Below are 12,395 nucleotides of genomic sequence, written 5' to 3' on the forward strand. Positions count from 1 at the left end.
GTGATAGGGATGCTGAAATGTAACTCTCCACAACTGATGACTGCTCACAGGTGCGCAGGTGGAGAAGGACTCAGCATTCCTTGGCAGGCTGGCCACTGGGAAATTGACCATGCATCAGTGAGCATATGGACAACACAAAATGGACTTGTTCTTTCTTGTTTTTGTTTCTTCCTTTTTTTTTTTTTTTTTTTTTTGGTGTGTGTGGGGGAAAAGAAAGTTCATAAGGAAAGAGGAGAAAATATGAGAGAATTGGGATGTGAATGTGATGATGTGAAATCCTAAGTAATTAATAAAAATATGTCGAAAATGACAAAAAAAGGAAAAAAATCCTAGCACATGTTACAACATGGATGATCCTTGAGAATATCATTGTAAGTTAAATAAACCAGAAACTAAGATAAAAATTTTATATTCCAAAAAATCCAGGTGAAATCAATTATATTTCAGTAAAATAGCCTTTAAAGTTAGAAGTATAAAATTACACAAAATTTTTATGTACTGAAGAGGCCATTCAACATTTGAAACAATTATGAGTTTATATGTATCCATCTTAGAGAGAAATAAATATAGAAAGAAAACACTGACAGACATGAATGGCAGGTGAAAAGCAATAACAGAAGACTCTAAATACAGACAGGAGAGAAGTTACCACTTTCAATAAACCCCCTTCACCTGTATTAATATAAAACCAGCCTAATTCAGCATAACATTTAAATACACAAAGGTGTGAGCTATTGAAGCAGGTAAACAAAATAAAAATAAGAACAAAGATGAGTAGGCAAACAATCTAATTAAAATATACAAAACTGTGGTTCTAACATGTTGGCTGAAAACAGTATCACGGTCGTTGTTAATCTTTCAGCAGACCACATGCCATGAACGTACTCATTCAGTGTTTCCACTTAGCCAGACGGAACCCATATCTTTTTAATACATAAAAGCATATACTGTTTAGTAGGGTGCAGCATCTATCCATTCAAAATTTAAAGTAAAACAAGTTTAAAAGGTGGGTGTTTTGGAAAAACAAGGAAAATTCCTTACATCCGTGTCAAGTGGTGCCTACCAAAGCTCTTAGAGTCTAGTCAATGCTAATGTTATTTTTACCTGAAATGAACATGCTTTAATCTAAGGCCAAGCAATTTCCAATTTCCTACAGTCTGACTTCTCACTATTTCATCCAAATTTTCAGTGTAGAAGCTTCAATAAAAGAAGGAAATTAAAGCATAAATCATTCGTGTGTGTGTGTGTGTGTGTGTATGTGTGTGTGTGGGTGTGCATTTTCCCTCTGCCATGAGAATGTAATACTTGCACTATTTAATAGTATTCCTATTACAGTAAGAAAAAAATTTTCTTTCATTTTGCTAAAATTTAAAACTAACCAAAGTGAACTAAGATTAACTATAAAAGTTGGTTTCCAACACACATCAAAGAATGATAGTCCTTATCTATTAAATTTTTCTCAGAGACGTCTCTCTATGTCCCCTTGCTTAATCAAAGACTTTTAAAACATAATAATTCAAAATTCAATAACCTCACTAACAGAACTCTAAAAACAGTCCAGTGATAAATTGTTATTTATTCAGAGTTTTTCATAGGTAATAAAATTGCTTCATACCTATCTTTGTCAATGTATGTTTTAACTAAATCTGTTTTTATGAATAGCATTTAATTTAGACCTGACAGAAAAGCGGGTTCTCTATGATCTTTGATTGTATGCCTTTAAATTTTTCTACCAAATATGTTTGGAGTTACAGAATTTCTTCCAATGAATGTGTTTTTTGATGCTAAATAGAATCTCCCAGGGACAGGGCTCTGCTACCAGCTATGGTTTTTCTGATGGCATCCTTGACTTCCTTGTTCCTCAGGCAGTAGATGATAGGGTTGAGCATGGGAGTAAAGACTGCATAGATGGCTGAAATCAACTTATTAGAATTAAATGAAGCAATGGCCCTCGGTCGGACATACATGAAGATCACGGCTGTGTAGAAGATGACCACCACTGTAAGATGAGAGGCACAGGTGGAGAAGGCCTTCCGCTGTCCACTGGCTGAAGGTATGTTCAGGATGGTAGAGACAATGAAGGCATAAGAAAGGACGGTGGCTGAGAGAGGAAACACAAGGATGACAATGGCTAGGGCAAAATCTACTGTCTCGGCCATAGATAAATTTATACAAGCCAGTTTAAGGATAGGTGACACGTCACAGAAAAAATGGTTCAAGATATTATTTCCGCAGAAGGCAACTCTGGAAATAAAGTACACCTTTGCCATGGAGATGGTGAAGCCGCTCACCCAGGAGCTGATGGTCAGCTGCACACAAAATCCTGTGGTCATCATGACTGGATAGCGAAGAGGACAGCATATGGCTACATAACGATCATAGGCCATGGCGGCTAAAAGCACACATTCCGTACAGGCGAGGGATATGAAGAAATAGAGCTGAGTCATACATCCCAAGAAAGAAATGGTATTGGGGTGAAACAGGAATCCTGCCAGCATCTTGGGGACAGTGACGGTTATATACCAGGCCTCCAGAAAAGACATGGTACCCAGAAAATAGTACATGGGTTTGTGTAGGGACCCAGTGACCCACACAGTAACAATTATGACAAGATTCTCCAAAAGCACAAATAGGTAAGTGATAAAGAAGATGAAGAAAAGCAGAATTTGCAGCCAGGGAGCAGTAGGGAAGCCCACGAGGATGAACTCACTGATGTTGGTGATGTTTTCTTTCCACATAGCTGGATCACCAAATTACAAAGGATTCAGTGCTAGTATTAGAAAGTTCAAGAGTGAAATCCACAAGATCCGCAGGGAGCCAACAGGCTGGAGATTTATTTTTAAAATCTTACTCTAGATTCCTCATCTACCTTGGATATGATGTGGGAAAGAGGAGAGGCCACAAGATAATTCCAGAAAAAGAGACCACCTAAAACAAAGAACACAGCCAAGAATGTTGAAGCAGCATCATGAGCCCATACGTAAGGTTTAGATCTTTGTGTCTGAGTCAGGAATGGGTCCACAAACGGTATTAAAGGAGAGCGGTTTCAGGTCAGTGCATTCTCAGGTTTCAGAAGAAACTATGAGGCGGGAGACCATATGACTGGAAAAAGTTTCAGTAGGGTCCATCAGGCAGTGCCAGGTATGAGGCAAGCTTAAAAGCTGGATAAAATAAAAGCACAATTACTATATTGAAAACCTCCCGGTCAGGACAGCTGTTGGTTCTAGATGGTTGTACATCTTTTGAAGACTCTACTAATGCTTCTCTCCCTGTGCTTACAGCAGTAGTTTACTTTGCTTGCTCCTGAAACCTTTTTCCTCCTACTGGCTTTCCTTGTCTTGCCTTGATATAAGGGTTTGTCTTAGTCTTACTATAACTTTTATGCAATGTTTAGTTGATATCCCTGAGAGGTGTGCTCTTTCCTGAAAGGAAGTGGGAGAGAGGAATGGCTCTGGGGGAGAAGGGAAATGGGAGAGAGGAATGGCTCTGGGGGAGAGGGGAGGTGTGCGTGTGGGAACTTGGAGCAGTGAAGGGAGGAGAAAATGTGGTCGGGATGTAATATAAAAGAAAATAAAAGTTAATAAAGGAAAGAAAAATGCACACTTTTGGGTGGCCTGTATTAATACAAATAATAATCATTATATATACTTATATAGAGAATTGTATATACATAAATGTGGGTATGATATGCAGTAGATACTCAAAACGTTGGCTAATACCTCCTTCATCCACTCTGTTCTGTATATGCACACACACACACACACACACACACACACACACCACATTCAAATTCATACTCTAGACACAGTAAGATATTAACAATCATGCTTTATAGTAAACTATAACAATAATAAAACTATAGTTTTTGAAAGAGAATATTCAACTGAAATCTTTCACCTTTAGTTTATTTTCCCAAATTTTTTTTTACTATACCATAGATCTTAACAACCTTGGCATACAGTGAGGTTTTTTTCCTTCCATTATTCTGTCAGGAAAATTTACCTTTTCACTTGCCAGCATCATTAGTTTTACAATTTTGAACCATTGTTGCATAAAACAATGGTCAATTGAACATAAGCGCTGCCTCAGGTGGAACAATGGAAGCCTGGAAGGAGGTGCCTGCGTTGGACACAGGAATGCCTCATGTGTGAGGAGAATGCTTCATGTGTGAGGAGAATGCCTCATGTGTGAGGAGAATGCTTCATGTGTGAGGAGAATGCTTCATGTGTGAGGAGAATGTCTCATGTGTGAGGAGGATGCCTCATGTGTGAGGAGGATGCCTCATGTGTGAGGAGGATGCCTCATGTGTGAGGAGAATGCCTCATGTGTGAGGAGGATGCCTCATGTGTGAGGAGGATGCCTCATGTGTGAGGAGGATGCCTCATGTGTGAGGAGAATGGCTCATGTGTGAGGAGGGTGGCATGGGACTTCATCATGCTGCTTAGAAGAACATACAACTTAAACCTGTGGGTCGTTTGCTTCTGTAACTTTCCATTTAATGTTTTATACTGTAGATCGCCATGAGTAACTGTAATTATGGGAATCAAGACTGTAGATAAAGGAGGAGTATAGTATATGAAAATACTCACAAGGATGTACCCATAGCACACCTCACAGTATTCAATTCCAAATTAATTTATTGACCTAATCCATACTTTCTGCAAACACAAGGTTACATTTTAACACTGAAACAAGTATCACTTGATTAGTTCTAATTCTTGACTATAAGCATTATTACTCTAGATACAAATTGAACATAGATTTCATCTGAGGAGCATATCTGGGGAGAAAGGATTCAAGAGATGAATTCAGAAAGGTCCTAGCTCCCCAGGGGATGACATAGTCTAAGGACACAAATACAATTTGAATAGAGATAGAAGCTGGCATACAATTGTAAGTAAAATGAACCTTTAAGAAAACAAAATTTCCCTCAAAAGAAAAGGGCAAAACTCAGGGAATGAGAAATAACGTGAAATGTTCTAAATATCCATTGGTTATTTCTCATTATCATCATTTTTAACGACCCCTCAAACTGACCATAAGTTACTTGGTTATTATATACTGAGCTGATGGCTATAGCGAAGTACAACTCAAATTTGACTTATTTCTCCACAAAAAGAATTATTATTTAATTAATTTTAATAACGTCTCTCAGGAGACTCCTTCACCCAGGAGGTGTGAAAGAGTAAAGAATCACATAGCTCAGCTCTGAACCACTGCAAAGTAAGAAAGTGAAGGAATGTTTGTAGGTAGTCCCACTTAACATGTATTATTTTAATGTACATAAAACACCTTATATACACATGACACAAGAGTCTACAGGGAAAACAGACTCAATGTCTAGAGTGCATCAAAGCAATGAGGAAAATACTCACCACTGGAGCACACAGGAGGATAAGCCTGTACTCTATTCCATTACTTGTGGCTCTCTCACTTTCTGATCTGGAGCATACTTCAGCTGTCAAACCAACCCACTCAGTAGTGGAAAGGGGCCAGATGCACAGTTGGTGGTAAGGAGGAGCTATTGACTCCTTCTTCAAGGCCTGTCCTCTCCTGGATATTGAAAATATAAGGTAGACATTGAGTGTGGTGGTGCACACCTTTAATCTCAGAGGCAGACAGATCACTTCGGTTTAGAAGTTAACAGTCTATATAAGTGAGTTCCAGGCATGCTGGTGCTAAATAGTGAGAGCTAGAAAGAAAGAAAGAAAGAAAGAAAGAAAGAAAGAAGAAAGAAAGAAAGAAAGAAAGAAAGAAAAGAAAGAAAGAAAGAAAGAAAGAAAGAAAAGAAAACATGCAGATGAAAAAGGTCAGATTCCTATGTTTGAAGACTAAAAAGACGACAAACAAGCAATTACTACAGTCCAACAATTTATAGTCACGAAATAGGTATTTCCAGGTAGCTAACTGGAAAAGGAATCCAACATTCCATTTAATACAAAGGACTTTCTTATTTGAACCTGGAGAGCTGAGGACTGATGAGGGAAAACTTATTCAGGTGAATAGAGGTTTGATGGCACACAGCAAAAGGGAAACTGATACAGAATCACTGCGGGTTTGAATCCAGGTAGGTCAAATGATGAGTTCCAAGACAGCCTCGGCTGTACGATTAGACCCTTCTCAAAAGCAAACAAGCAAACAGAGAAAAAAGGTGATAACCTCACAGCTTTACAGCTAAACTATAGTACACTTCAGGAAATCAATCAACTGTCCCATCTCTTTTATATATTAAATTCACTAGTTTCACAAATGTTTACTGAGATTCTACTGTGAGACAAGCACAATTTTTGGACACTTTAGTGTCTCAGTTAACAAGATAGGGAAATCACGTCGGGTACCCTATCGTACTTACATGCTGAGGAGGAAAACAGGCAGTAAACAGTGACTACACCGTGTACAAAATGTAGACATGGAAAAGTTCTAAGGAGAAATTAATAAAGACCAGGAAAACAGGAGTGCATCCAGTGGCAATAGACAGACACTTTAAACATAAAGGTAAGGACAGGTCTTATTAAACACTCATGAAGATCAGGAAAGTGTTAGCTACCTGACATGCTGATGGAAGAGATTTTGGATAAAAGATGGCATTTTAAAGACCTTAGAGTGATCCACAGGATGAAGGATAAGGAAGCTAGTGTGGTAAGAGCAGAGGGGGGACGAGGTCATAGTAAAGTGCAAGAGACCTGACCATGAACAGAGCCCTGTGTGCCTTCTAATGGGGGGGTGCACATTTGCTGTTTACTGCACTGCTTTAGGAAGGTTTTGAACAGATGAGATAGTTAAGAATGCACAGGCACGTGGCTCATTAGCATTTGCCTAGCATGCGTAAGGACCTGGGCTTAATCCCCAAAAGGTCAAAAAATTGTTAAACAGGAATTGTCAATTAAGTTATTTCCTACACATTTGAAAGTTGCTCAATTAATCAATCATTTCTTCCTAAAAATAATCATCTTGATCTTTACTGATCAAACTTCTAAGTCCGCTTTAGGACACTGGATATGGACTTATCTCCACTTGATTTCCGTTACTACAGCTCCCTTTCTATGACTGCTACCTTTCCAGAAATATTCAAGTCCTTTCCGTCTTGTTACAAAATTGTGAATTTGTAACTAGTATAATTGTACATACCTGTAACCATTGCACTTAGCGAATAAAACAAAGGCACCAATGAATCTAATACCAGCATGAAAGAAAATCAAACAACATATTTTCCACTCATTGAACCCATTTTTTCCTTTTTCCTGCTATGTGTTTAGCCCTGTAATTAGAAACAGTTGAGAAACACCAAAACATTGAAGTTATTTTTTTTTATTTTAAAATTTTTCTTTTTTACATATACATTTGTATTATTACATATATACACAATAAACTACCTACAGCAAACAGAACCACAAAACAATCAGGAATTATATAAATGTTACGTTCATAGAACATTGCAGTTATTTAACAAAACACCTAGAGAAAGAGAGAGTTGTCTGTAATAAGAATAGGTGACATTAGAATACCAAAAATAGTGGAAATAACTCCTAACATTTGTAATGCTCTTTGGTATACATCCTCTGAGTCTGCATGCCTGCCCTTCTCGGGTGCACAGGCCTCTGATTCAGCCATGGACTAGGTATGCCCGTCTACTTCCTCACTCTGAAACTATCTATTAGGATTGGACCATTGGCTCAGAGAAAAACAGTGTCTTACCTGGTGAGTCAAAGAAAAAAAAACTGATATAGGTGACCCAGGCAAGAAGTAGGTTTTCTGAAGAAGAAACTATAAGACAGGGAGTTTGTTTACCCTGGGTTAAAGGCAGAATTAAATCAAAAGCAAACATGCAAGTTTGAGCAGGAAACAGGGCAGAGAAAGCTTCTGGAGGTCTATCCAGATACTGACAGAATGTCTATTAGTTACTTAAGGCAATACTAAACACCATTCCTATTTGCAGCTTGGGTGACCTTGCTTAAACACGAGCATGAACATGGATACTAAATCTGTCCATTTCTTCCTGTGTTCCTGACATTGCTGACTGTGTCCCTTGCACTCAGTCTAACCCCTGCATTCCTCTAAGTTCTAGAAAGTCAGTGCAAGCTTGCTCTACTCTGAAGAATGTGAAGTTCTTCAGTACGTGATTCTTCAGAATAGTTCAGTCACACATGCTCTTCCTGGTACCTTAATTTCTTCCTAACTCATGCTTCTGGGAAAGTGCCTGATCAAATATTATTCTCTGTCAAACAAGTGCTGGCCATCCACTCTCCTTTTTCCACCCTTCCCATCTTCCAGCCACTTTTCATGGCAATTTTTGGCTTTATAACACTTTGCACCTTCCAGCATCGTACGGCAACATTTTATTTTACTTGCCTGTCATTGATAGATTTATGACCACCTGGAAGATACTTGTTTCATCTCAGTTTTGACTTACCTTATAATCTGTATTATGTATGGCAGTCCCTGGGTTATGTTTGACCTCTGATAAGCAAATTCATTGTAAAATATAAGACCAGATATCTCACCAAACCACATCTCATTGATTTCTTTCTTGATGTCCTAATGGAGCAAATCATCTAATTTGAGCCTAGTTTAGAGATCTTGGTTTGGGTGTCTACTTACCAGACTAATGGGCAAGTGCCCTCAAGAACACAAACGTTGTCACATATAAATGTTTGCCTTTGCATCTGAAAAAGGCTGAAAACAAAAGATGATTTAAAAAAAATAAAAAGGGAGAGAAAGAAAGCAACAATTTTGGAAAAGCCTGTTCTAGATCCTGGAAAATTATCTCTCCATGAAGCATAAGAATTCCACAACATTTATTCTTCTCCACTTAAAAAAAAAAAAAGAAGACTATAGGATCCAGAGTCCAATAAAATGGTACCTTATGCTGTTATTGAGTCAACGAAAGTGAAACATCACTTCAGTTTGTATATGTGACAAAATTTTAAATCCAAAATTTGTTCTCACTGCTGGACTTGTCTGATATGCCTAGAGCCCAGGATGGGAGAGATTTTTCTGTTGTTTGTGATTTTTCTCCATCACTGTTCACTGCACTTCCTAGTCCTCTCTTACTCTTTCTGACTCCTGCTCTTGAGCTGTTTCTCTGCCAACAATCCCCAGTTGCTTTGTATGTTGACTCCTCCCATGGTCTCACCCATGCAGAACCTAGACTTGGCTAGGTCCCCAGCCTCCACCTTCCTCTTTCTGTGTGACTATGTCTCTTTAATGTGTTAGTATTAATTGAAAGAGGATGCAGATGGACCTACTAAAGCATACAGAATATAATTTCATTGCATTTTTGATACATATTAAACTCTAGAGAAAAACAAAACTTTATGTCTACTCCCTTCTTTTTTTTCAATTTTTTAAAATTAATTTATTCATATTACATCTCAGTTGTTAGCCCATCCCTTGTATCCTCCCATTCCTCCCTCCCTCCCGTTTCCCCCCTTCCCCTCCCCTATGTCTGTGACTGAGGGGGACCTCCTCCCCCTGTATATGCTCATAGGGTATCGAGTCTCTTCTTGATGACCTATTATCCTTCCTCTGAGTGCCACCAGGCCTCCCCATCCAAAGGACATGGTCAAATATGTGGCACCAGAGTTTGTGTGAAAGTCAGAAATCCTTCTCCACTTAACGGTGGAGAATGTCCTGTCCTTCGGCTAGTCTGGGTAGGGGTTCGAAGTCTCTTCTTCTAAACACTAAAAATAAGTAAGTGCAAGTGGGGCTAGCAAAGTGAGCATTGGGGATGAAGTAAATTTGACATTTCTTCTATGTTGCAGGATTTTGGCCCTCTTATCATTTTAAAAGAAATGTCTTGGCTCTTCCTTTCAGAAGCAGGATAACAAATATATCCATCCAGGGCAATGGAAAGTATCAAGGAGAACAAAGCACACAGAGCAAGCAACTGTCAGTGGTTCTTGTTCTAGCTAGTTTGCAAAGTTCACTCTCTCCTCTCAGCTAGTCTTTCCATCTCTCCTGTTATTTTCAGAATGCTAAGAACTAGACAGACAGTATGAGTAGACTTTAGATCATGGGAAAAAGCAGCAAGAAAAATGATTAGGTCTTTCAGAGTCTGAAAATTAGGGCAGTAAAATGGGAAGTGACCTTGTGCATTAGACTTGGTCCAGATTTGATCAGAAATAATCCAGATCTGGTCATCAATTAACTAGTTAATAACACAGATCCTCAAAATTGTGTGACAAAATATGTCAGCCTACAACATTATTCTTGAGAACAGCAAGATCAGTGGCAAAAGCTGAACATTATTGCGTATGATTTTGTTATTTTTTTCTCTGCCTGTTAAATGTTATTTTATTAGATAAGACTAAGAAAAATTAGGTTATTAAAATTTAATGGGATCTCTACAACAGTCATGTAAACACATTTTGCACTAACTCTATAAATAAAAAAATGTGAACTCATTTTCATAAAAATAGAAATATATCAATTTACTCATTTAAACAAAGGCTTTTATAGCAGGAAAAAATTAAAAGTTCAACACAAAACATCTATTATAACAGGTTCTTTTATTTTTCTAATGTGGGGTGTATATGGTATTATTCTATGCATGCTTACAGAGAGCTGATTTTACACTTTTCTTAGCCTTAATACAGTTATTGATAATTAAAACACTGGCACCCTATGACACTGCAGATATTTCTGAGACCTTCGAAATATTCTTCAGATATGTGATAATTAAGATTATTTTTGTTTTGACGATCTGAGCTTTTCAATGGCATGCCCATACAACCACCATGGCGCCATTGTATAAACCATTCACAAGAAACTGGGACAAACAGACCTGGAGAGACGGTTCAGGAGTTAATGACACTGGCTGCTCTTCCAGAGTTCTGAGTTCAATTCCCAGCAACCACATGATCGCTCATGACCATCTATAAAGGGATCTGATGCTCTCTTCTGGCATATGGAGCATTCCTACATCACAGAAAGATAGATGATAGATAGATAGATAGATAGATAGATAGATAGATAGATAGATAGACAGACAGACAGACAGACAGACAGACAGATAGACAGATAGATAGATAGACAGATAGATAGATAGACAGATAGATAGACAGATAGATAGATAGATAGATAGATAGACAGACAGACAGACAGACAGATAGATAGACAGATAGATAGATAGATAGATAGACAGACAGACAGACAGATAGATAGATAGATAGATAGACAGACAGATAGATAGACAGATAGATAGATAGATAGATAGATAGATAGATAGATAGACAGACAGACAGACAGACAGACAGACAGACAGACAGATAGATAGATAGACAGACAGATAGACAGATAGATAGATAGATAGATAGACAGATAGATAGATAGATAGATAGATAGACAGACAGACAGACAGACAGACAGACAGACAGATAGATAGATAGATAGATAGATAGATAGACAGACAGACAGACAGACAGACAGATAGATAGATAGATAGACAGACAGATAGATAGATAGATAGATAGACAGACAGACAGACAGACAGATAGATAGATAGATAGATAGACAGACTGAGATGAATATTGGTAATTTCCTAATCCAAAGCAAAGTCTTTAAATCTGCATTATCTAAGTTTATCTTCTGTAAAAAGTCATTACTCTTTTCTGTTTCATGTTTTTTAAAAAGCAAATATCTTCCTATGGTGTCTGTATTATCAATCATCTAATAGCAACATCCACTCTAATTCAATTAAGCAAAAGGAGAATTTAGTACTTATAGGATTCCAGTGAAGACTGGAGTCCAATTTTGGGGTTGAATGTCAGAGACAGCTTTCAATTCCAGAATTCTCTTATACCAGCCAAAGTAGAGAGAGTTGCAGTTGCTATGAATGGCCAGTGAATTATAGCTACCTTAATCCATACAAGCTAAAAAATGTCCCACACCTGCCTCCCATGTGTGAGTCAATACCTCACACATACATACATACATACATACATTCATACATACATACATACATACATACCTAATACCACATAGCATTGTTTTCCTGTGTTTGGCTTATTTCATTTAACATAGTGTCTCAAAAGTCCATCCATATTGTCACATATGTTGAGAGCTTCCCTTCTAAAGTCTACCTTGGTGGACGGATAAGCTTTAGTGATTTATTTTTCAGTGACGATACCAAATAGTAGAAGTACACCATGTACTTCATAGTTGTTGGAATGTTAGACTGTGTTTTCACTCGTGACAAAAACGCAAGTGATATGTTAGGTATACCTTAGTATTTCAATGTTGTAAATCTATGCCAAATATATTGTACTGTATACTTCAGATAATTATACCTTTCTATGAAAATTGAAACATATAACATGAAGTCCCAGAGAAGCATTTAAATATAAGCAAAGGACCTAGAACTAAGGTCTTAAACTTTGTAACCTCAGTCTATAAAA

General features: G+C 37.7%; 1 protein-coding gene across 1 annotated transcript; it reads right to left on the reverse strand.

Annotated features, from left to right (window-relative positions):
- Positions 1 to 1,784: 1,784 nt before the first annotated feature.
- LOC127191825 (olfactory receptor 6) lies at positions 1,785 to 2,738 on the reverse strand. Its single transcript, XM_051149158.1, has one exon. It carries the CDS (start codon positions 2,736 to 2,738, stop codon positions 1,785 to 1,787), a length of 954 nt encoding a protein of 317 aa, XP_051005115.1.
- Between the last annotated feature and the right edge of the window lie 9,657 nt (positions 2,739 to 12,395).

The sequence above is a fragment of the Acomys russatus genome, chromosome 7 (assembly GCF_903995435.1).
Source record: "Acomys russatus chromosome 7, mAcoRus1.1, whole genome shotgun sequence".
Classification (NCBI taxonomy): domain Eukaryota; kingdom Metazoa; phylum Chordata; class Mammalia; order Rodentia; family Muridae; genus Acomys; species Acomys russatus.

Coding starts and splice junctions, on each gene's coding strand:
- LOC127191825 (XM_051149158.1), bottom strand. CDS start 2,738: ATGTGGAAAGAAAACATCACCAACATCAGTGAGTTCATCCTCGTGGGC.